General features: G+C 42.4%; 1 protein-coding gene across 1 annotated transcript in view; it reads right to left on the reverse strand.

Annotated features, from left to right (window-relative positions):
• LOC121288350 (dynein assembly factor 5, axonemal-like) overlaps positions 1-17,110 on the reverse strand; it is a 101,846-nt gene extending 84,736 nt beyond the window's left edge. Inside the window, exons 1-3 of the mRNA XM_041206903.1 lie at positions 16,561-17,110; positions 4,357-4,541; positions 68-192 (exon numbers count right to left, since the gene is read on the reverse strand). Coding sequence (XP_041062837.1) covers positions 68-192; positions 4,357-4,541; positions 16,561-17,110 — 860 coding nt within the window. The remainder of the gene's footprint in view (positions 1-67; positions 193-4,356; positions 4,542-16,560) is intronic.
• Between the last annotated feature and the right edge of the window lie 9,588 nt (positions 17,111-26,698).

Below are 26,698 nucleotides of genomic sequence, written 5' to 3' on the forward strand. Positions count from 1 at the left end.
CCTTGGTTTTTGAACAAAAATCCGAAGAAAAATATGTGGTCTTTGAAGAGTAGATCAGTGCTTTTACCTGATATGAGGAATCTCATCACTGCAGCTACTCAACAGAAGAGGAATGAGCTTGTAGAAATAAGAGTACCGATCTCTGAGCTCCAGCAGCCAGCTCCCCACTACTTCTGTAACAGCTTGGCGTACCTGGTTTAGTTCCAAGGTGCAAAATTTTCAATTAGAATTCACTGCATTAACTAGAATTGCAGAACAAATGATCATGCCTGTAGGATCCTTCACTCACCTACAAAGGTTTGTGTAACTAAAATAAGACCTGTATCCTTCACATGAGTATGCTGAACAGATAAAAGTCACTTATCCCAGCAAGACTAGGCCAAACATCTATCCTAGCAAGGCAGATAGATGGAATAAGATGCAGATTCAACTATGATGTAACTGAATGGTGAAGCAGGCTCAAGGAGTTGAAAGGCCTACTCTTATTCCTATGCTCCTGTAATTTGCACTACCCAAAAGATACACACACAACAGGCAATTTATTGGCTCACTTTGTCAACACAAGTCAAATATAAACCTGCCAAAAGTAGTTTCACTCCCAAATTTAGACATCGCTTCACAAAGATAGCTTACCTTATTATCTGGATTTGTTTTCCCAACTTTGTATAAAGCAAATAGTTGCAATTGAACAGAGAATGACAGACTACAAGGTCTATATAGATCATCTTATGAGGAAAGGCTGGACAGCTAGGCTTGTATCCACTCGAGTTTAAAAGTATAAGAGGCGACTTGATTGAAACATACAAGATCCTGAGGGGACTTGACAGGATGGATGTGTAAATAGTGTTTCCTCTTGTGGGAGAATCTAGAACTAGCGTCCCTGTTTAAAAATAAGAAGTCACCCATATAAGACAGAGATGAGGATTTTTTTTCTCTGATAGCTGAGAGGCTTTAGAATTCTCTTCCTCAAAAGATAGTTGAGGCAGAGTCTTTGAATATCTTTTAAGGCAGAGGTAGATAGATTCTTAATAAGCAAGGGGGTGAAATGTTATTGGGGGTAGGCAGGAATGTGGAGTTGAGGTTAAAATTAGATCAGCCATGATCTTATTGAATGGCAGAGCAAGCTCGAGGGGTCAAGTGGCCAACTCCTGCTCCTAATTCATATTTGTATGTACAATTTAAGATCCACCCTTCTAGTAGCCATTGCAAAGTTTATCATTCTTACATTGGCCATGGGTCTATAGCTGTGAAAAACTTTATCGCTGATTGTCAACAACTGCTCCTTTTGCTATACAATGGAAGTTACTTCTGGCCTTGATCAGCAAATTATGATAGAACAGCACTGTCAATAGCAGGCAGCACTATTTTATCACAATTACTAAGCAAGGAAAGAAGTTAACTTATTCACTCTACATGAAAACTGCATATACTTCATATCTTTAGCCCATTGCCGTTAGTGCAATGCAACAGTCAAGAGGACACAAAAGTCAAGTAACGATAAGTTATTATAGGTAAATAATCTGTAGTTAATTGGTACAGAGAGATTGTAATTGCAATGAGACAAGTTTATGTAGATGCTTTGATTATAAATGTCTCCATCTACATTTATAATAGGATTACATAAAAAGGGTAAATATGTGATGTTAAAATGGGGACAGAATTACATTTGCGTGTCCTGGTTAAAGTACCTCCAATCTTCTCAGTCTATATCAGCTTGAGAAAACATAGTCTTGACACCTGCTTGTAATGGCATGGGAAATTGATACAATAACATATCTACCCAAATCAGGGTGCTGTCGGCACATTCTTTTCTCTGCTTTTGGGTTTCCTTGTCCACCTCTCCATCTCCTCTAATATGTTATTTTCGGTCAACTCTTACTTTTACTTAGCCTCATCTCCACCATTCCAAGTACATTAAAAGCATTAGATCCAGAAAGAAAGCACTTCCAATCACAGAAATGTTCTCAGTGGGATGATAAGTGGGGAGAAAGACGCATAAGCGAAGAAACTGAGGTATGGACAAGTCAAACAAAATGTAGACAGTAAAGCACAGAGATGGAGAGCTTGAGTCTCCACTCAATGTACTCCCAGTTTCAATATTCGAATGAATAGATGCAACAACAGCCAATTTTGTGATCCATTAGGCAGGTTCAATGTCTCTTTTTGCATGGAGTATTTAGCTCTTAATTGACAGACACACATTCTCACCTACATTACTTCTGTTAAACTTACAGTAAATCAGAATTACCCTAAATCAAAAAATATGAACAATGCTTTAAAGTCTTGAGTTTTGATAGATGATTCAAGAAGGTAGCAGCCAATGTGCACACAGAAAGCTCTCACAAACAACAATATATCAATGACTAGACTTCTGATGTTGGTTGAGGAATAAATATTGGCCACTAGATTCGGACAAAATCCCCTGCTTTTTTTTGAAAAGTGCAAGAGATTTTTTTTTTTACAGCTACCCAAACAGGTTAACAGCTTATTCACTAGACGGCACCCAAGACAGCACTGCACCTCCTCAGTACTGCCTATGCTCATGTCTTTGGAGTGGGGCTTGAACCCATAAATTTCAGACTCTTGAGTCAAGAGCACTGCACACTGAGTCAAGGTGACATGTAGTCTTGCAGTGCATTTCAATATAAGTAATTTGTTATAACAGCATATAGTGTTTTACAAGCAGCAACACTGTAAAGTAACTAGCCAATTTTTGACAACTGACTAGTGCATTTAAAGCAGTATCATTCTGCAATGGATCTCCATGCCACTTGGGTATAGAAGAAGAGGAACAAAAATTTTTGGGTCGGGGCATTGTGGGAGGGCTGCTTTGATCATGATTCAGTACTTGCTCCACAATGCGCAAATATGAGCATTTAGGAACAGGATTGGGCTGAGCTGTGATGTTCATCCAACAATGAGCCTATTTGACAATCAGCTTAAAGAAAATGTACCTTCTCAAAGTATACGAGCCAGAGAGCTAATTAGTGTCCTTGGAACCCATAGCCCAGAATGGGCAGACAGGGGGAGGAGCTAGGCGGTGCAGTGGAATATGCTAAAAGAAAAAAAAACGAGTACATCCTTTTTTCACCTATTAATGACGAGTTACTATGTCCCAGTATTTATTTATTTATTTATGGGGTGTGGGCATCGCTGGCTACAACAGCAATTATTGCCCACACCTAACTACCCTTGAGAAGATGTTGGTGAATCATTTTCTTGTGCTGCAGCAGTCCATGTGTTGTAGAAACACCCATAGTGTGGTTAGAAAGGAAGTTCCAGGATTTTGACCTAGCAATAGTGAAGGAGTGGCAATATAGCGTCAAGTCAGGATGGTGTGTGGCTTGAAACTTGAAGGTGATGGTGTTCCCATGCATCTGCTGCCCTTGTTCTGCTAAGTGATACAGGTCACAGGTTTGGAAGGTGCTGTCAAAGGAGCCTTGGTGAGTTGCTGCAGTGCATCTTGATGATGGTACACACCGCTGCCACTGTGTGTAGGAAGTTGGGGGAGTGAATGTTGAAGGTGCCAATCAAGGGGGCTGCTTTGTCCTGGATGGTGTCAAGCTTTTTGGGTGTTGATTCGGCTGCACTCGACCAGGCAAGTGGAAAGTATTCCATCACACTCGTGGCTTGTGCCTTGTACACGGTGGACAGCTTTGGGGAATCAGGAGGTGAGTTACTCACCATAGAATTCCAAGCCTCTGACCTGCTCTTGTAACCACAGTATTTATACGGCTGGTCAAGTTCAGTTTCAATTCAATAGTAAGCCCCAGGATGTTGGGGATTCAGCAATGGTAGTGCCAATGTATGTCAAGGGGAGATGGTTAGATTCTCTTTTGCTGGTGATGGTCATTGCCTGGCATTTGTGTGGCACGAATGTTGCTTGCCACTTATGAGCCTAAGCCTGAATATTATCCAGGTCTTGCTGCATATGGACAGATTGCTTCAGTATCTGAGTTGTCACGAATGGTGAACATTGTGCAATTATCCGCAAACATCCCCACTTCTGACCTTATGATGGAGGGAGTGTCATTCGTGAAGCAGCTGAACATGGTTTGGCCTAGGACACTGCAATAATTAATTCCTGTAAATGCAAGGGTAAATACAGTACTTCAATTCTGCACTCCTAGGATGAAGTATCTCTTATTAGAAACACATTTTGAAAAAATGCTGTACCCTTGATGCTCTGCTTATTAGGCTTGGAAAGTAGAAAATATACTCTGTGATTCTTAAGCATAGTGCAATGTTTGTAACTAGTCTGCAACAAGGCAAGTTTTATTTTTTGACATAAATAAAAACAATGCATACATTCTTACATTTAAGCACTGTAAATAATAAGATAGAATTTCCCCTCACCAGTGGTGCATCATCAAAAAGTCGCTGTGCCAAATGTGAGAGAACATCATCAACAGATTTTCCATTGCCATACTGAATGACTGTTCCTGTTGCCTGTATGACTGCCACACGGACCTTTGAATGCTGGTGGGAGATGGTCTGCATCAACGGTTTTATTAGAGTCTCAGACTGCATGTGGAAAGTTTCTATAAAAAGGAAAAAAAACTGAGCGAATAATCCAATTTTATCCAGAAGTCATCATGTAGAAACACTCTTACCTAAAATCTTTTCCTGTGGCTCTCTAGTATGACGCAAGGATAAGAGGAGGGTTTCCTCTCACTGTCTGATCAAAAATCAATTTTAGTTTTGCCATCAGTCTGATTGCTTGCTGCTATTGAGATTTACATTGACTTTTAATAGACTTTATTTTAAAAAAAACAGATGCTCCATTTTCTTGGTAATTATGAAGAGTAGAGTGAACTCTTTCATAGGCATACTAGTCCATTTTCAATGAATGATCTGCTGAGTTTTACTTGCAATGATTCCGGTGGTAGTGTCCCATGGTGAGCTCAGCAGCAGCTTTCAAATCTCAACACCACTCTGTGGCATTAAACCGCCCTATTCGTACCGAGACAAAAACTGGCAGAGTCAAGACAGAGACCTGTCATGACTTACGGATCATTAATGTTGAAAAGCTATTGTAAATCCACTGTTATGAAGCTCTTCCAATGTGGCACCTCTGGGTATGTGTGATGGAATTAATTAAAACACATTCATAGGCTCAGCATGGAGACATTTGAAGAATAGCAAGGATTCTAATTCCATAAGTCTAAAGTGTCAGTCACTTTTACAAGCGGTTAAAAAAAACTTACCAAAACACACAGACATGTTGTATGACTATCTGCCATGGACACAGCAAGTTTATCTTATCAGGATTTATTTTCAAATTAAATTCTTAGTTTTACATTACAGGACTAGTATGAGGAACAAACTATTTTAATTAATATCTATGTAAGACAAATATCACAAAAGTTATGCCCACCCATCAATGCTTGTTAGCCTGTAAATGAGGAGAACCACTTGTCCTGCAAAAGGCTGTCAGAACATTTATAGTAATTTAATGTGAACAGTCAAAAACTTGGATATATTGCAACGGTGCAGCTCAGCTAAGTTCAAATGATTTTAAATATTCACAACATTTGCTGCCAGAAATATCATAGGGATGTGACACAATGCTTTGCAGTTGCTATGCCACTGCAGGCCCTTGGAAACAGCTAGCACCATTTCAAATACATGCTGTATGGCTGGCACAGGTCCATCAGTTGTAATCTACAATTATTAAAACAGTTATTAGATTGAAAAGAAAAATATTTTCTCTAGGACAATATGCTTGGAATCAAGTTTCTCTGCCAAAACTGTGCAGTTTGTCCCATTTAAAAAAGAAAAAAGTGCTTTCAACCATTCTCCAGGCAGGCGAGTGACCAAGCCACACTGTGCCAAGCCACACTCCCTTCAGAGTTCAGAGTCTAGAAAACCAAGCTCTTGGAAGCACAGTAATGGCTCAGGCTCCATTGAGAATTGTGGGACTTAGCCACTAGTTGTGAAACAGCTTTGTCAACACTCACCTCCCTGAATTTTCACATCAGTGACTGGGTGAACTGCCTATTTCCAGAGTTTATTGGTGGTACGTTTATATCTGCACTCAGAGGCCAAGTTTGGAAAGCCTGAAGATATTTTTGATCTATTTGTTTGCTGCAATGTTTGTTTCATGCTATAACACAATGTTACACAAGTTTTTTTTTTCAACCTAAGAGCAAAATACTTTGGATGATAGAAATCTGAAATAGAAACAGAAAATTGGAAATAGACAGCAGATCTGTCAGCATCTCGGGAGAAACAAAATTGATACTTCTTCAAAGTTCTGTCATGGGGACACCGACCTGAAACACTAACTCTGTTTCTCTCTCCAAGATGCTGACAGACCAGCTGAGCATGCCCAGAATTTTTAAACTTTTTAAGGCACTTAGCATGCTACATTATTTCACCCCCTCTTCCAATCCTGCGTACAATCTTCAAATGTTATTGTGTGGGCACTCTTCCCTTCATGATGCAGTGTGCTTAAAATGAATACTTTTTACAGATACAAACACGTGTGTCCAAAACTCTGATTTTATCTGCTTCAATCTCATGAATGAAGATAAATAATAGGCTCCAATGTTAAAATTGTTGAGGATGAAATGAGATTTAGCGGTATTACATTCTGTACTTAAAATATACCCCATCACTTTGGAACAGCAAGAAAAGCCAAAGGAATGCAGAACTATCTGGTCAAATGGTAAATCTTACATGTATATGGAAAGAGTGAAGCGTGGGAAGAAATCAGGCCCATCAAGCCCACACCAGATACAGTGCAGCAAAGTATTTAAGATACAAGATGTTTCCATTCTGTGGGTTTACTTTCAGATGGATCATTGTTCCACCTACCACTCTGCCACTTCAACAATTAAGACAACTCTCTTTTTTAGTCCATCTGTATGTCATTGCCCTCTCATAGTTCCAATACCGTTCAAATCTGGTCATAACAACTACCCAAATAGTTCCTCCTCCGTTGCTCATGCAGCTTTTTTCAGTATGTTCCGTTCTTGGCTTCCTTCCAACACATTAAAAGGCTCAGGGGACTGGCTGGTGTCTCTACCTCTGGGAACCTTTCAGTCTGATCGGGAAGTGCTGGACCAGCATTCACATAGAATTATGAAGTATTGCAATAACATGGATTTACAACCTTTAATGTAGAAATCTACCTCTACAGGTGCTTTCATAAATGCAGGAGGATAAAACAGGTAGAAAGACAAAGGAGATGTTCTGCCTACAACTGGATTGATTAGAGTGGAACCAAACTCCAGAATGGAGAAGTCACCTTGGAGGAGAGGAGGATGTTGTAGTCCACTACAAAGTGGAGGGATAATGCACCACAGTTGTCAATGTCTTATCACTTACATTGTTAAGCTTTGTTAATGTCAATTACATTGTTCAAAAGGGCAGGTAATGCGTAATTGAACACATAAATAGCAGATAGCTTGGACATTGGGTGCGGGTGAGCAGTGTTGACACACAGAACAGTCAATAAACTATCTCTCAGCAAGGAAAGGCTCTATGGCTTAGTTATGACTTCACCAACTGGCTTAAATCCTGTTAACAACAGTCACAGAATGTTGTTTGTGTCAAAGCCAGGTGTCTTCATATACACACATGGAAGTTGGACTCTTGTCTGCAGATGCTAATTCTGAGGAAGGGGGCAGATGTTAATTCTGCGGGGGGGGAAGAGGGGAGGGGAGGCGGGCGGGAAAGAGGGGAGGGGTGGAGGGGGTAGATGGGAGGCGGGGGGAAAGAGGGGAGGGGAGGCGGGGGAAAGATGGGGAGAGGAGGCGGGGGAAAGATGGGGAGAGGAGGCGGGGGAAAGATGGGGAGAGGAGGGGGGAAAGATGGGGAGAGGTGGGGGGAAAGATGGGGAGAGGCGGGGGGAAAGATGGGGAGAGGCGGGGGGAAAGATGGGGAGAGGCGGGGGGAAAGATGGGGAGAGGCGGGGGGAAAGATGGGGAGAGGCGGGGGGAAAGATGGGGAGAGGCGGGGGGAAGGGAAAGATGGGGAGAGGCGGGGGGAAAGATGGGGAGAGGAGGGGGGAAAGATGGGGAGAGGCGGGGGGAAAGAGGGGAGGGCAGGCGGGGGGAAAGAGGGGAGGGCAGGCGTGGGGAAAGAGGGGAGAGCAGGTGGGGGGAAAGAGGGGAGAGCAGGCGGGGGGAAAGAGGGGAGGGCAGGCGGGGGGAAAGAGGGGAGGGCAGAGAACGGGGGGAAAGAGGGGAGGGCAGGTGGGGGGAAAGAGGGGAGGGCAGGCGGGGGGAAAGAGGGGAGGGCAGGCGGGGGGAAGGAGGGAAGGGCAGGCGGGGGGGAAAGAGGGAAGGAGAGGCAGGGGAGAAAGAGGGGAGGAGAGGTTGGGGGGGAAGAGGGGAGGGCAGAGAACGGGGGAAGGAGGTAGCAAAAGGGGGAAAGAGGAAGGGGTTGATGATGATGATGAGGGCATCAAGAAGAGAAATGTGGGAGATTCTGAACATAACTGTGAGGGGCAGGGAGAGAAATCATTGCTGAAGATGCACTGGCTGCATTTAGATAGGCTGGTGTGGAACCGTATAAAGGTTGTGTCTTGTGACTAGTCAATGGAAAAGTAGCAGATGAGGATGGTGTGGTCCACTTTTCCAAACATTAGAGAAAGAACAAGATCTGTGATCAGCCAGAATTATTGCAATGCTGTAAAGCAGGATTAAAGTTCAAAAGGAGAAGGAATTCAAACGTTAATTTTTTAACAGAGATGGGGACTGCTGGAAGCCTGATTTTTGAACAGTGATGTTTGAGATTGATCAGCGGTTGGACAAATGATAAGTTTTACTGGAAACGTGTTATTGTGATAGTTTCCAACGAATGGTAACCATTAATGATGTTAATTGGCTGAGAGCTAGGAAATGAAGTTGAGTGGAGATGCAGCAGGTTAAATTTTGGGGAGAGGGCATAAGGATATGGAAGAAAATCTACAGTGATGGGGAAAGCAGAGTTAGAGTGGTAGTGGGGTAATAGAATGTTGGGAGCAGTCTGCAGTGTAAGGGATTACCAGCAGCTGCACAGATCATCTCAATCATTAAGATTAAGAAATTCACAAGGAAAGGAACTTAATAAAGTCATTAGCTTTGAAGAAAAGGAACTTTGTGTTGTTCTTACCTTCCAGGATAATCCTGGAGTTGTAGGCTGCTTTGGTTAAAGAGAGATGCATGATAATACTAAATGTGGTGTTCCAGAACTGCCAATGGATGACCAGGTAAAAATTCAGTAAGTACACTGTTTCTAGTCCTCTAATCTGAGGAAACAAGGATGGCAATGACAGCACACCATGTTTCAGCAACAATTAGGCTGATGTAGGAGCAGAGACAGACTATTTTACAAAGGTGGAAGTAGGCAGTCTAGGTAATGGTGAGTGTATGGGTTTGTAAGCTCAGCTCAAAATCAAACAGGATGCTGGGATTGCAAACAGTACAGTTCTGCAGTGGTCAGGGAAAGGGGGTGGAGTCTGTGAGTAGGGAACAAAGTCTGTGACATGGTAAATGAAAATAATGGCTTCAGTCTTGCAACTATTTAACTGAAGCGAGTTGTAGTGGTGAGCTAGAGCTGATCATCATCAGTGTGCACGTGGAACATGATGCTGTGATTGTCAGATGATGTCACCAAGGGGCAGCATACAGATGAGAAATGAGGGGGCAAAAACCTAGACCCTTTGAGTAACTCTGAATACACTGTGCAGGAGCAGGAGCCAGTTTTGGAGAAACGTGGTAATACTTGATTTAGAAGTGCCAGATGAGAGTGGATGACCAGACATAAACCAAAAATATTCACGTTTATAGTCCAAAGAGGAGCACAAAACCAGTGGAATGGTAAATTTGGGAGATAGTGAGAGATTTGAAGGGAACAAGTGTGGCAGGGACAGGAAAGAGATCATCAGGCATACGGTAGCACCTGTTATGGTGGGTGACAGCCAGAGACCAGAAATGCTAAGGAACCAAGGGTCTAGTGAGAAGGAAGAATTAAAGGAAACTAGTATTACTTAAAAAAAGTGCTGGAGAAATTAATGGGACTGAAAGCTGATAAATCCACATCCCAGGGTGCCAGGAAATCCACATCCCAGGGTGCCAGGATACTAAAGGAGGTGGCCATGGAAATAGTGGATGCATTGGTTGTCACCCTTCCAGAATCTACAAAATTTTGGAACAATCCCAGCAGATTAGAGGATGGCAAATGTAACCCCACTATATAAAAAAGGAGGGAAGGAGAAAACAGAGAATTACAGACCGGTTAGCCTAACATCAGTAGTAGGGGAAATGCTAGAGTCTATTATAAAGGATGTGATAATAGGACACTTGGAAAATATCAACAGGATTAGACAAAGTCAACATGGATTTATGAAAGGGAAATCACGTTTGACATTTTTGGTTTATGTCTGGTCATCCACTCTCATGTCTGGAGTATTTTGTAGGACGTAACTAGCAGAATCTATAAGGGAGAACCAGTGGATGTGGTGCATTTGGATTTTCAGAAAGTTTTTGGTAAAGTCCCACCTAAGAAGTTAGTGTGCAAGATTAAAGCACATGGGATTGGGGGTAATATATTGGCATGAATTGAGAATTGGTTAGCAGACAGGAAATTGAGAGAAGGAATAAATGGGTCTTTTTCAGAATGGCAGGCTGTGACTAGTGGGATACCGCAAGGATCAGTGCTTGGGCCTCAGCTATTCACAATATATATGTCAATGATTTGGATGAGGGGACCAAATGTAATATTTCCAAGTTTGCTGATGACACAAAACTTGGTGGGAATGAGAGTGGTGAGGAGGGTGTCAAGCGGCTTCAAGGCGATTTAGTCAGGTTGAGTGAGTGGGCAAATACATGGCAGATGCAGTGTAATGTGGTTAAGTGTGAAGTTATCCATTTCGGTACGAAAAACAGAATGGCAGAGTATTATTTAAATGGTGATGGATTGGGAAATGTTGATGTCAAAGGGACCTGGGTGTCCTTGTACACCAATCACTGAAAGCAAGCATGCAGCTACAGCAAATAGTAAAGAAGGCAAATGGTTTGTTGGCCTTCACTGTGAGAGGACTTGAGTATAGCAGCAAGGATGTCTTACTGCAGCTGCAGAGGACCTTGGGGAGACCATGCCTGGAGTATTATGTGCAGTTTTGGTCTCCTTACCCAAGAAAGGATAAACTTGCCATAGAGAGTGTGCAGCGAAGGTTCACCAGGCTGATTCCTGGGATGACAGGATTGTCGTATGAGGAGAGATTGGGCCGACTAGGCCTGTATTCACTGGAGTTCAGAAGAAGTAAAGCGGATATAATTGGAACACAAAATTCTGACAGGGTTGGACAAACTGGAAGCAGGGATGATATTTCCTCTGGCTGGGGGTGTCTAGAACTAGAAGTCACAGTCTCAGGATACAGCGTAGGTCATTTAGGACTGGGATGAGGAAAAACTTCTTCACTCAGAGGGTAATGAACTTGTGGAATTCTCTGCCATAGGGGGCTGTGGAGGCCAAGTCACTGAATATATTAAGGAGGATATAGATAGATTTCTAGGCTCTAAAGGTGTCAAGGGGCATGGAGAGAGAACAGGAGTAAGGTGTTGAGACAGTGGATCAGCCATGATCATATTGAATGGTGGAGCAGGTTTGAAGGACCCAATGACCTACCTCCTGCTCCTATTTTCTAGGTTTCTATGAGACCCAACTCAAAAGAGAAAAAAAAATTCCCACATGGTTGTGACAGAACACTATAATCATTCCACCACTGGCAGCCATTCCTTCAGTTACCGAGGCCTTAACCTCTGGAATTCTTTCTTCCTCTAAAACGCTTAAAATCTGTCTTATTGATCAAGCATTTGGTCATCTGCCCTTATACCTCATGTAACTGAGTATCATATTTTGCTTTAGAATGCAATGCACGTAGAGACAGACTAAAGTGAGCGAGACTAAAATGACCAGTTTTCTGCACATGTACATCCTACATCAAGTATTACATTTCTCAAACTGGCTACTGCTTCAGAATCATCCTGGAGGCAAGGTCAACACAAAATTCCTTTTATTTCACCCTTGTCTGTTTCTGGTTCCATTCCCATCCATCTAATCTTAGCCAGAGATTCTTATAAAGTGGACGAAATGGCTTCTGCTCTCAAGCCTTTATACAAGGATGACAGATGTCACATGACTATGGCAAGCCACACTGCACAAGGCATTTCTCCAAACATCTTCATTTTCATTAAAAAACCCTTCATACTATCATTTGCAGTTGCAAATCTGGCATGTACATGTTCTATGATGGAAATCGTCATACATGTACAGAAAACTGGTCACTCTATTCTCACCCACTTTCACCTATCCCTATACAAGCATAGCACAGAATTTTTAAGCGTTCAGGTCTTCTAATGGAATACATGTGGGTTCTTTTTGGCTGTTAGTCCGCTGTCTGCTCATCCCTGGGATGATGTTGCCTCTCCAGGAAATTTTGCTGCAGTGGTAAGTACTGGTGCTGTGGTAATTTTTGCTCCTGATCCGTTGCCTTTGCTGGGGAGGGGGACAGATGATTGATGAGCTCTGGGACTGGTGGTTATTCAGTGCCTTGTGCTGTCACAAACTCATATTCCTCATCAGCTGTGAAGGAGCAGCTTCTCCACTTGTACGTATATGTCTGTGTTTACAATAATATATCTGTTCATTTAATTTTCACTGTGTATGATCGAGGTGACAACTTCTCTACAGAGGCTCCAAGTTTCCAAGCTGGCTGACTTTTGTTGAGAGCATTGAATATCTGCACTCTGTCTGGCTCTCTAATTCTTAACTCTGGCAATGATTTGGCAGCTTTATCAAAGTGAAATTTGGCTGTTGTTTCACTTTAGTTTTGTCACTCACTCATATTACTACTTCTGGTTGCAGTGATGTTTTAGCTATTGGAAGTGTAGTTTGGGTGTGGCATGACATAAGTCACGGAACTGGACTACTGTTCATGCCTTCAGTAGGAGCATTTCTCCGCTCCTAGCTTACTGTGTACATATCTGTGCTGGATCTACTCGATTTTTGATGATCCCTTTGGCAATTTTCACTGCTGCCTCAACCTTTCCATTTGACTGGGGATAATGCAGAGATGGTGTCTAATGCTGACTTTCCCAATCTAAATGATTAGGAAAGTGCCTGAATTCTTCACTCGTGAACTGAGAGCCATTATCACTTGATGTTCATTACAAGCACTGACTTATGTGGTTCCTGATCTCATTGCTTATGTTTGGCCAGTAGACCACTTCTTTCCTTCCTCAGACTGGACTCGATTCCTTGATGGCTTGCATGGATATGCTTCAGCATGTCTTTCCTCTTCTCCTTGGGATGACGACTATAGTTCCTTTGTACAAGATGCCATATTGGGTAGTTACTTCATCCCTGTATGCCCAATATGCCCTTATAGCAATAGGTGTGTCCTTGATGGTTTCTGGTCATTCTTCCATCAGCACTTGGAGAGTTGCATCTTGTTGCGTAGTTTGTTTGATCTGAGCAAGATGCTTGTCTGTCAGATTCAATGTCTGTTGGGTTGATGACTTCCAGAGCATGACATGCTGTTGCCTCTTGTTGAACCTGGAAGATTTCACATTCTGTACTAGCACCAGCAGCTTTTTCAAAGGAAGTGCAACTCTTAACAGTATGTTGGCAATGTACATCCACTTCCCCTGCTTCTACTTCACTTCCAAATGATATCTCTGCAAATGAAGTAACATCAATTGCTGAAGCTCTGCAGCAGATAGAAATGGTTTGCGAAAGAAGCTTCGAAGCGGCTTGTGGTCAGACTCTACCATCACTTTGCCTCTTCCAGTTACTGATTAAAACGCTCACAAGCAAAGGCACTTTTTCTTCAATCGGTGCGTAGCATCGTTCAGTTTGTGTTAACACTGAATGCAAACATATATCATTGTCCTTGTTGTATGGGGGCTGTTCCAGGTCCTGGCTTGCTGACATCACATTGCAGGGTGACATCATCGTTAACATGGTAGTACTTCAGCACTGGTACTATTGTCACTAATTGTTCGATGTGGGTGGAAGCTGCTTCTTGTTGTGTCCCAATACCATTGAACATGCTTTGCAGTGAACTTGTATAGAGGTTCACACTCCAATGCCAAATTGGGCAAGAACTTCGCTTGGTAGTTCAGAAATCCAAATTGTTGCACCGCCTTCACATCTGTTGGTTGCTGCATCTGTTACAGCTCTCACTTTATCAGGATCAGGGCAAACTCCTTTCGCTGTCAGTACATGACCTATGTACTTGACTTCACTCACCTTCAATTGCAGTTTCTTCTTCAACTTCAAATGCGAACTCTCTCTAGCAGCCTTAGTAGATTCTGATAATGGTCTGCGATGGCTTCTCCCATTGAGCCTCCACATCCATAGATGAACAGATCATCCACAATCACTTCCACTCCTGGAAGATCATTGTCTATCTCATGCTGTCGGCGCTGATACTCTTCCGGAGCAGTAGAAATGCTAAAGTGCATGCGCAACCATCTGTACCTCGAAAATGCTACCCAGGACCTAGTCAGGAAACTGCTGTTTTTGTCCAACTTCACTTGCTAGTATCTATCCTTCATATCTAGGGTAGTAAAGACCTTTGCCTTGGTAAGTTGTGACAAAATTTCTTCAATGTCTGGCATGGGGTAGTGAAATCTCTTGAAAGCTTTACTTAGGTCCTTTGGATCTATGCACACTCCCAGCTTTCCAGGATGCTTCATTGCTACCATGCTGCTAATTCAGTCTGCAGGAGTTGTCACTTTAATTACTCCCATCTTTACAAGCTCCTCTATCTTGTCTTTCAGGCTGAATTTTAGTAGAGTTAGAACTCTCCTTGGAAAATGCTGAGTTGGTTGCACACTGTCTTTTACTTCAAGATGATATCCATCAGGAAGACATCCAAGACCCAGGAATACATCTTTGAAGTTCTTAGGATTTGTTTAACAGTCAATGGCTTTGTGCCATGCAAAACACTGCAAACATCATCCAGTACATGGAGGATTATCAGTCCAAACATTTGGCTTGTTTCAGCTGAGATGATTGGATTTTACTTAGTGTCTGCTATTTGGAACTGCAAATCTTCTTTTGCCCTTTTGCATTGGGCTCTCAGCTTAGTTTGTCCTCATGGGGTGAGTATTGTTCCATCATATAGCCTCAGCTTTACCTTTGATGGCTTCATTTTTAGGTCACCATCTTGAGCAACTTCACACAGTTCTGCGAAGCTCATGATATTGTACGTAACACCAGTGTCTATCTGACACTTCATATTAATGATGCTCTTCTTCCGCAGTCACCATTCCAATAGTCACAAACCATTCTTTTCCTTGAGACTTAAGAGTAACAACCTGTTCTAGGGTGTAGAGTGATTTGTCAGGTTCATCATCTGACATCTCTTCAGCAACCATCTTTGCAGGCTTGCTTTTCTTCTTTCCAGCAAAACACTTGCATGCAAAGTGATTCAGCTTCTTGCAGGTGGAGCACTGCTTTCCTTACACTGGACATGCGTCCTTTTGTTTCTGTGGTGTTCTCTGCAATATTTACATCCAGTGCTCTGGCCTTGAACTTTCTGCTGGCCCTTCAGTAAATAGTTCTTCCTTCACTCCATTGCTTTTGCTGAGTTCAGGCCTCCCATGCATGAGCACAAAGCCTCATCATCAATACTCTGTAGCTGATGACTGACCATTTCAGAGCTTCTGCATATATCAATAGCTTTCTTGATCAAAAGTTTCTCTTCTCTCAGGTGTGCGCTGACAGCAGGGTCTCTTGTCCCTAAGACAGTCCTATCTATAACCAGCATCTTTCAATTGCCCATATGCACAAGATTCAACTAGGCATCTCAATGCAGTCACATACTGATTAACGTTCTCTCCCTCTTCACGAGGTCTGGTGTTGAACATGTTGTGTTCATAAATAATATTAGAGGGTTTACAATGGGTCTTTAAGGCCTCTAAAATTTCACAAAACTGGCTTTTCTGCTCCTCAGTGAGGTCAAGGGAGCAATACAGCACTTTCCTCAGCACTGATAACAGAGTTGCTACTCTTACTTGTTTAGATTTATCGTTTAACTCTGGAAATGTCATAGTTTTGCCATTGAGACTGGAAGAATTTCTAAATTATTTTCAAATCTGCCTTCATCTCCATAGCAGCAGGTATTGGAATATTGAAAGCCATACTGATTTCCACAAAATTGGAGGTTCAAGTTTTAATTATTCTCTTTTGTTTCTTACTTACAGCTGTTGGTTCTCGTACAGCTATTAAAATCCAGTCAGTTTCAGCTGCACACTCCTGACACCATGTTTCAAGTGGCGGATGAAATAGCTTCTGCTCTCAAGCCTTCATATACAAAGGAGGCAGAAATCACAGGACTGGCAAGCCACATTGCACAAAGGCACTTCTCCAAACAATGCTCCTGCGAAGCACCTTGAAACATTTATTACATTAAAGGCTGTATATAAATAGATGATGTTGTGCTTTGTTATGTGGAGCCTTTTAATGATGTGAATTTTCAGCAGCACCAAACCAGAGAAGGACAATCCACACTGTTCCTTCCCCAAAACTTGGTCAAAGGAGGTCAACCTCTGCACTTACCGGATGTGCATTTTGCATATTTGGCCGCACATTCGCAGCTCTTCTTCTTGACCTCGGGGAACGGGTCCACGATGGTTCTCTGCAGTATCCTGACCATATCCTCCAGGTAGGAGGCCAGCTTCCTGCCGCATACCTCGACGGTTAGCACCAGTAGCTGGAGCAGGGCCAGTCGCAGTTCCTCGGCCGGTTCGGTCATTTCCTGTTGGCCCAGGCGCTGCACGGCGGTGGGGATGAGCTGAGGCAGGGCCTCGTAGGGCCGGGGCACAGCGCGCATGAAGTCGGCCAGGGTGTGCACGGCCAGCTCCCGGCAGCGCTCCGCCGGGTCGGAGAGGGAGCTGAGGAGAGGCCGCAGGAGGGAGGCCAGCAGCCGCTGCTGGACCCCGCTCGGCAGCTGCTGCTCCACCGTCCCGGCGCGGATACACTCCAGCGCCCGGCGCCGGGAGCTCTTGCTCTCGTTGCCGAGGCAGTTGATGTGGCGGCTGAGCGCCTGGCACACCTCAGCCGCCGCCGCCTCCTCCTCCTCCTCCCCCACCATCACCGCCGCCGCCATCTTCCCCGTTACTAATGGCAACTGGTCGCTGCTTTACGACCGTTACCAAGGACTCGCTTGATGGCAATTTAAACAAAACCAACTTTATTGCCGCTGTTTGTAGCTGCTGCCTCTGACATAAACGGTCCCAGTGCAGGTGAGGGGCAGATACCGAGAGGCTAAGATTACAGCCGGGTCGTTCAGGGGTGAACTTTTTCATCTGGAGTGTCAGAATCATAAAATGGTTACAGTGCACATGACAAAACTTAAAAAGTGTTATGGATTGCGAAGAGGATAGTGATAGACTTCGAGTGGACGTAGTCAGGCTGGTGGCGGATGAAATTTAATGCAGAGAAGTGTATAGAGATACATTTTCGTAGGAAGAATGAGGAGAGGCAATCTAAGAGGTGTAATTCTAAACGGGGTGCAGGAACAGAGGGACCTGGAGATATGTGTACAAATCATTGAAGACGGCAGGACACGTCGAGAAAGTGGTTAGAAAGGCATATGGGATCTTGGGCTTTATAAAAAGTGGTAATTGCCCTTGAGAAGGTGGTGGCGAGCACCTTCTTGAACCGCTGCAGTCCATGTGGTGTAGGTACATTCACAGTGCTGTTAGGGAGGGCGTTCCAGGATTTTGACCCAGCGACAGTGAAGGAACGGTGATGAAGTTCCAAGTCTGGATGGTGCATGGCTTGGAGGGGAACTTGCATGTGGTGGCGTTGCCACAATTTGAAAGGCACCACTTTTGCAATGATATATTATGTGGTCCTTAAAGTAAAATAACGAAGTACCATTTCAACAAAATCATAACATTATTGCATTCTGAGGTGCCCACCAGTCAGAGAAGACAAATTAGCCTGTGGAATTGAAAGCAACTATTTCACAAGATGATTGAAGCTTCTTAGCATGCAGAAATTAGCTTTAAATTGCATGAGAGTGGAAAAATAAACATTTTGCAACATAATATATTTGGGAAGGACAGAAAAGATAAGGAAAGGGACAGTAATGTTAAATGAAGAAATACACACTAAAGAGTGTTGGTACAGCATGGGAAGAAAGGGCCAAAGATAGATAATGATTGAGCTTCAAGGATTTTTTTAAAACCGTCTTATATTAGTAGGTGTGTATTATACACCTCTAAATCAGAGGATGAAATAAAAGAGAAAATTAGCAGTTAGAGAAGGTTAGGAATAACACAATTATCGATATGTATGTAAAACATTTGCTGAATAAACAACCCTTGGTAATTAGCGTTGGCAACCCATCCAGATTTATCTATAAATAACTCAGATTAAATAGCTGAAAGCTTACCCGGTAACTGCCACTGCTGTATCTGGGGTGGGTTATTTCCTGGATCTTAGGAACAGAGGGCCAAGCAGGCACTGAAGCGTGTTCCAACATTCAATGAGATCATGGCTGTTCTGTATCCTAACTTCATCCATCCAGCTATCTCCATATCCTTTAATACTCTTGGCTAACAAGAATCGATCGATCTCAAATTTTAAGTTATTAATTGCGCTAGCATCTACTGCTTTGTGTGGGAGAGAATTCCAACTTCTACCACTCTTGTGTGTTGAAGTGTTTCCTATGTTCTCTTTTAAATTGCCTGGGTCTCATTCTAGCTTTTTACATTTCAGTAAAGCTAGAATCTACCCATTTTAATTCCAAAATGGATGATCTCACATTAGAATCCATTTTCCATTCTTTAGTCTACTCACTTAATCTATCAATATCTCTTTGTAATTTTATGCCCCTATCTACTCTCCATACTTTGCCACCAACCTTCGTGTAATTGGCAAATTTAGATACATGACTCTTTATTGTGTTCTCCAAACCAAGTAATTAATAAATACAGTGAATAGTTGAGGCCACAGCACAGATCTTTGTGGAACACCACTAGTCACTTCCTTCCAATTTGAGTACACACCCATGCTCAGTGCAGCTGTCACATAATAGAGCGGTTTCAACATTGTGTGGTATTATGGGGGAGTCTGCCACCAACAATTAGGCAACTCTATTTTTGGTCTCAAATGTCATATGATCAAATTTCCAGGGATTAAAAAAATTTTTTTTTAATTCATTCACGGGATATGGGCTTCACTGGCTCGGCCAGCATTTATTGCCCAACCCTAGTTGCCCTTGAGAAGGTGGTGGTGAGCTGCCTTCCTGAACCGCCGCAGTCCATGTGGTGTAGGTACACCCATAGTGCTGTTAGGAAGGGAGTTCCAGGATTTTGGCCCAGCGACATATATTTCTTAGTCAGGATGGTGAGTTACTTGGGGAGGAACTTCCAGGTGACAGTGTTCCCACCCCACTGCTGCCCTTGTCCTTCTAGGTGGTAGTGGTCATGGGTTTGGAAGGAGCTGCCATAGGAGCGTTGGTGAATTCCTGCAGTGCATCTTGTAGATGGTACACACTGCTGCTACTGTGCATCGGTGGTGGAGGGCGTGAATGTTTGTGGATGTGGTGTCAATCATGTGGGCTGTTTTGTCCAGGATGGTATCAAGCTTCTTGAGTGTTGTGGGAGCTGCATTCATCCAGGCAAGTAGGGACTATTCCATCATACTCCTGACTTGTGCCTTACAGATGGGGGACAGGCTATGGGGAGCCACGAGGTGAGTTACCCTTCACACAATACCTAGCCTCTGACGCACAAAAAGAATACATCCAAAAAGAATGGGGAACCATATTTGTAACCGGCAATTCTTTCAGAAAAGTTACATAGAATTGCACAAAATCTACAATGCAGAAACAAGACATATTACCCAACTAGTCTATATTCTGCAAAAATCTTGTCCATCCTACCTCTTTCCTTCAGCCCCCATACCAATTCAATCCTATTTACATCATGTATACAGCAACCCATCTTAAATGTGTCAATGCTGTCTGCTTAAACTGCTCCATGTGCCACAGTTGCATTATCTCCATACTGTTCAGCAAAATCACATTGTAAAATAAGATGTCTCACCACTCTCATCCCGTGTGGAGAAATATCTCCTAAACTGATTATTTGATCTGTTTGTGACTAAATTATATTTATGCCACCTTGTTTCTCCACATTCACACCATCATAATTTTAAAAACACCAATCATATTTCCTCTTAGTCTTCACCTATGCAGAGAAAATAGATCCAGCCTGTTCAACTGTTTCTGATAGTTGCGCCATCTCAAAATTTGGTGACATCCTTTCACTTCTGCAGGTATTCTTAAGTTACTCATGTTTTATCTTATTTTGATGTTTTGTGCAGAAGCAACAGGATTGCACTTACTGGCCTCGGTGATTTTCCGGTGATACACAGGAGTAGTGCTGAACTTGAATGTTAACTTATCTTTTATCTTTTCAAATGCTGAATGTAGTTACAGTGATTTGTTTTTGTTAATAACAATGGGATCGTTGGCAATGCTGGTGATGTAGAAAGCACTGAGCGAGTGAGTAGTTGACGAGGGTCTGTTTGATTAGTGTTTTTGGTCCATGTTTGTGCTCTTTGGAGTGTGCGGCATTTTTTAGATGTCAGCTGTGGCTCAGTGGGTAACACTCTTGCCTTTTAGTCAGATCATTGTAAATTCAAGCCTTACTTATAAGACTTGGGCACATAATCCAACCTGATGCTTCCCGCAGGTACTTAAGGAGCATTAGCCCATTTGAAACCTGGTGAGGATAAATTAGCACCAGGTGGGAGCAAAGCTACCTCAGTTTGGTAAGTCAACTCAGTCCAATGATAGAAATCTCAACCACTTGTATTTATATATTTGTATTCTAACATAGTGAAACATCCCAAGGCACTTCACAGGAGCATTATAAAACAAAATTTGACACATAGCCATATTAGGGCAAATGACCAAAAACTTGGTCAAAGATGTAGATTTTAAGTAGTGTCTTAAAGAGGTAGAGAAAGGTAGAAAAGCAGAGAATTTAGGGGGAAAATATCAGAGCTTAGGGTTCTAGGTAGCTGAAGGCATGGCCATCACTAGCTGAAGGATTAAATTGTGGACACTCAAGATACCAGAATTGGAGCTGTGTAGAGATCTGAGGGTTATGGGACTGGAAGAGGTTACAGAGGTAGTGAGGGACAAGGCCATCGAGGAACTTGAAAAGCAAGGATGAGAGTTTTAAAACCAGGAGTCAATATAGGTCAGTGAGCACAGGAGTGATGGGTAAACAGGACTTGATGTGAGTTAAGAAGTCTTCTCCCAAGCACCAATCACAGTGGGTGAGAGGAAGTGGTTGGTTAAAATTAGGTTTGAAAATTTAGGACAATAATTGGATAACAGTAATTTCTCTGGGCCCTGATTGCCAAAGGGCAAAAGATAGTACTGAACATTCAGCAAAGGGCCACCACAGTTGCATTGTTTCCATGTGGTGCAGCAAAATCACATAGTAAAATAGGATGTTTAAAGTTACACAGAAACATTTTGCTAAGTGGCTGGTCTGGAGTTGGGAGATATGTAAGTGTTCTAATGGCTATTGCTAGCCAGGAAAGGGAAGGAGGTAAAGTTGTTCTGGGTAAAGAGAAAATTGCAAATGTAAGAAGAATAAGAAGGGATCAGAGGACAACTTCAAATATAAAGGAGCTGAAGGAATGCCAGGTATGCACAGGTGGCATTATTGTCATTAAAGAACCATATCTGAGTACAGAAGATGGTGAAGAGCCTGACCTTAGAGGGGAAACAAATTTCACAAATATAGACATAGTGAGCTCAGCAGAGGAGTGAAGATAAAACAGCTATCAAAATTGTAGGAACAACAGTGGAATAGATGCTTAAAGAAATTTGGATTGAAACTGAACATTAAAGATCAAAGTAACAACAACTGCTGTCAATTGATAGTTTGGTTCAACGGTCAATATTGAGTTTGTTTACACAGTTAAAGAAATGTGTAGGAAATCAGTGTGATAATCATGACCGATTTTAATATCCTAGAGGTAAGGTGGAGAGATCAGGGACAAATGAAAGTGCGAAGTCAAAGGATGAACAATTTTGTAGATGTAACAAGAAACTTTCTCAATAAAACATGTTAACCAGGTTACAAGATCAGATGATATTAGATTCAATACTTAACCGTTCTTGCAATAATGAGTAAACTGGAAGTGGATGCTTCAGCTCCAGTGATCACTGAATAGTTGTATTTAATTTAAGATGAAAAAATTAAAAATGCCAACATTCATGATTTTAGAATTTAAAATTTTGGAGCTTTGGGAAGAACAATGGGGAGAATCAAGTGGGAGGCTGATTGAAAAAATAAAGCAAATGAAAAGCAAAATTGCTTTAAAGTGACATGGAAAGGAAACATATTTCTGATGGAAAAGGAGAAAACTTATGTTACTAAAGGCCATAGTGGCAAAATAAGAGGACTGTTTATAACTGAGTATTCCCTGCATGTATTTCAATTAATGTAACATTGTTTGAGCAGGATTACGGTGAGCTGGCACGGATACAAATGTACTTTGCCCATTCTTGTCTCAAAGCCTTGTTTTGTGCATTCAATTCAATACCTGTAAATATCACATTTTTTTAGTGGCTTGGGAGGAAAAATAACACAAAAGGCACTACACAATTCCTGAGGCTATTAACTTACATGTGATTTTTTAGAAGTTAAAGGAGGTCACTGGCAAAGCCAAGATTTCTTGTCTATTCCTGGCTGCCAGGAGAAGGTGGAAATGGATCATCTTCTCAAACTTCTTCAATTTTCTTCGTACAACTGAATGCTTTGTTGGGCCACTTCAGAGGGTCATTAAGAATCAATAATATTGGTAAGGGTCTGGAGTCACGTATAGGTCAGAGCGGATAAGGCTGGCAGGTTTTCTTTTATCAAAGAGCTTTAATGAATCAGCTTTTATGGCAATCCAACAGCTTCATGCTGACTTGCACTGCACTGGTTTTTAACTTACATATTTTTAAAATTGAGCTCAGATTGCCACGGTGGGACTTGGACAGGCCTCTGTTTAATTAGTGCAGCAACATTAAATAAAATCTTGACTGACGTAGATTTTCATAATGTAATCACCACAGCACCATGACTTTCATTACATTCCTCATGAGTTGAAATACAGAGAAACAGTTCTGTTCAAAAATGAAACCACACAGAATTTACTTTGGTTGTGTTTTCTTTGAGATATGGGAAATCTGAATTTAAACAGTGTGAGCAGAGCAGAAATCATTCTGAATTGACTGCTGGTGTCGCCTTTATAACATAATGAAGGGCAACAGCTGTTGTCCTCTGCTTACAAATTGCTCCTGATATATCACAGTGATAACAGTAAATGGAAGTTGCTACTCACCCAGAAATAGTACAGGAGCAGCATCATTTTGCAGCGCACTGTGATGGACACGTTAGTCTCCTGTTTCTAGTCATGGAGAAAGGTTCAATACGTGAAGCACTGACTTGCTGACTTACGTTGGCTCTTGGTCCAGCAATGCCTTGATTTTAAGCTTCCCATCATGTTTTCAAATCCCTCCATGGCCTCACTGCTCCCTTTCTCTGCAATCTCCTCCAACCACACAGTCCTCTGACATATTCCATGCTCCGCCAATTCTGGCCTCTTCTTCATCCTTGATTTCCACCATTCCACTATTGACGGCAGTGCCTTAGGATGCCTGGATCTTAAGGTCTAGAATTTCCTTCCTAAACCTCTCTGCCTTTCTCTCTTTCTTTAAGAAACTCCTTAAAACCTAACTCTTTGACAAAGCTTTTGGTCACTTGTCCTGTAGATCTCCTTCTGTTGCTCACTGCAGGAGTTTGTTTCTTAACACCCCCATGAACTGTCTTTAGATGTTTTATTACATTCAAGGGGCCATATAAATGAAAGTTGATGTTGAAACTTCTCACAGCCTGGGAATTGAAAGTTACTTGAGAAATGACCCTGAGCTGCCCCAGCACAGTTCCCAATGACTCAGTTCAGAGTATGGCCCATAGAGTTCAGGGTGCAGATCAGTGGGATCCCCAAGAAAGCAGAAGGGAAATAAAACTCATCCTAGTACACACCTGGTAAAATGCAAATAATTTATCAAAGCAGTGCTTTAAAAAGTCTGAACATACTTTCTTACCTTAAAAACCGAAATGACCTGTGATCACCTTTTCACAGCTTCATCAGTTTTGTGTTGGTGCCAAGGCATATGAAATTGACAGAAAAGATCAGCTGGTCCATTAAGCTTGCCCTACACACCTTGATGGTAGGACCATCATAACGAGACATTAACTAACATTGCCTTCTTTACCTCCTTCATTCCCTTCCTAAATCCCTACCCCAACCACCCCAAGCAGAGGCAAAAAATGTGAAAAAACCCAGACCCTAAAAACCTTAGGCTCTAGTTGTTTTCCACGAAGCTTCATGATAATTTAGCGTCTCATATAAGAACTCTGGTCATTGTGTCTATTGTTACTATATAGTAGATTTTACAACTTTGAATTCCCAGTGTGAATTCATAAAATGTATCCATTTAATCAATACCCTTGGTGTTATCCTGTTGGTGTCAAGGCTCAGGTGTGACACGCCTGGTGGTGGGGCGGGTCCCTCTTGGCAACATGTCCATGGTGACATGCCCCTGGCGGTGGGCGCCTGGGGTCACACTCCTGACATTCAGTAACTGAATTTCCAGTATGTGCTCGTGATGCATGAAGTTGTGAGCTGATCAGTGCCTTCAACCTTCAGCCAATGCAGATTTGAAAAATAAGACTTTTATGTATAGAAATCATTTATTTTCCACCCCAGCAAAGAATCCCCAGTCTCTTAACACTTGATAAAGTACATCCATTGTTGCACATTATGTTAAAATCACAATTATCAGCAACTTCTCACAACCCGATCGTTTTGTGCTGGTGCTAAGAGATAGGTTAAAGATCCTGATGAACAGTTCCTGGTGTATTGCAGGGTTTGTCCAGCCCATATGAGGGGTGTTCCTGCCAGGAGAGAGATGACAAAATTGGGAAGGACAATTCAGCCCAAATTATTGTCACCTGGACTCAGGCAGCCATGGAGGAGCTGTGAGTAAGCATCTTCCAGTTTTACTCAAGAAGAAATGGAAGCTTGAAAGGAAGAAGAGAAAAAAGACTTACATTTATAATGCGCTTTTCACAACCACCAGACATCTCAAAACACTTTACAGCAAATTAAGTACTTCTGAACTGTAGTCACTGCATAATGTAGGAAACATAGCAGCCAATTTGCAAGCAGCAATAATATTATAACGACCAGATAATCTGTTTTTGTGATGTTGGTCGAGAGATAAATATTGGCCGTGACACAGTGGATAACTCTGCTGCTCTTCGTCAGTATAGTGCCATAGGATCTTTACATCCACCTAAGCATTCTGATGGGGTCTCATCCAAAAGAGAGCACCTCCAACAGTGCAGCACTCCATCACTTCTGGAGTGTCAGCCTTGGATTTTTGTGCTTACACCCTGAAGTTGGACTTGAACCGGAACCTTGTGAATACTATAGTATAACTGCTGTGCATAAATTGACTGCTGTGTTTGCTACAACACAGGACTACTTGGATGCCAAACAGCAGAAGCAGCATGCGATAGACAGCTAAGCGATCCCACAACCAATGGATCAGATCTAAGCTCTGCAGTCCTGCCACATCCAGTTATGAATGGCGGTGGACAATTAAACAACTAACTAGAGGAAGAGGCTCCACAAGTATCCCCATCCTTAATGATGGGGGAGCCCAGCATGTGAGTGCAAAAGACAAAGCTGAAGCATTTGCAACCATCTTCAGCCAGACATGCTGGGTGGATGATACATCTTGGCTTCCTCCTGCGGTCCCCAGCATTACAGAGGTCAGTCTTCAGCCAATTCAATTTACTCCATATGATATCAAGAAGCAGCTGAAGGCACTAGATACTGCAAAGGCTGTGGGCCCTGACAACATTCCAGCAATAGTACTGAAGACTTGTGCTTCCAAACTAGCCATGGTCCTAGCCAAGCTGTTCCAGTACAGCTTCAACACTGGCATCTACCCACAAATGTGGAAAATTTCCCAGGACTGTCCTGTGTACAAAAGGACAAATCCAACTCGGCCAATTACTGCCCCATCAGTCTGGTCTTGATCATCAGCAAAGTGATGGAAGGAATCAAGGACAGTGCTATCAAGCGGCACTTACTCAGCAGTAACCTGCTCATTGACGCTCAGTTTTGGTTCTGCCAGGGCCACTTGTCAGAGACTTCCCATGCCTGGTTGTGAAGAAGACACAGACTAGGATGCTTTTGGCAGAGACTGTTTGTTGCTCACCACAGAGTTTATTCTTCCACTGTAACATCCTCAAACCCAATATTGGCTGACTTCTTTATATACATAATATAATTAAGTAATCAGAACACTTGTTCACCTTATTACCTTAAACTACTAGGTATTTAACATCCATCAACAGAACTGATTAGTTACTAACAGATTCCCCTCTTTTCTTAAAAAAAATTGATATGCAAATAAAATCTATTCATAAGCAAAAATACAAAATTATAATATGCTATCTTATATACGATCAATCTTTAACATACTCCCTATTGCCCCCCACCCCCTTGCTGTCTTGAAAACAAAAAAAATGTAATAAGGTTACAACACAGAAATTTCCGTGCCCTCATAGTCCATTATAACACAAAGCGTCCC

This window comes from Carcharodon carcharias, chromosome 15, assembly GCF_017639515.1.
Source record: "Carcharodon carcharias isolate sCarCar2 chromosome 15, sCarCar2.pri, whole genome shotgun sequence".
NCBI classification, from domain to species: domain Eukaryota; kingdom Metazoa; phylum Chordata; class Chondrichthyes; order Lamniformes; family Lamnidae; genus Carcharodon; species Carcharodon carcharias.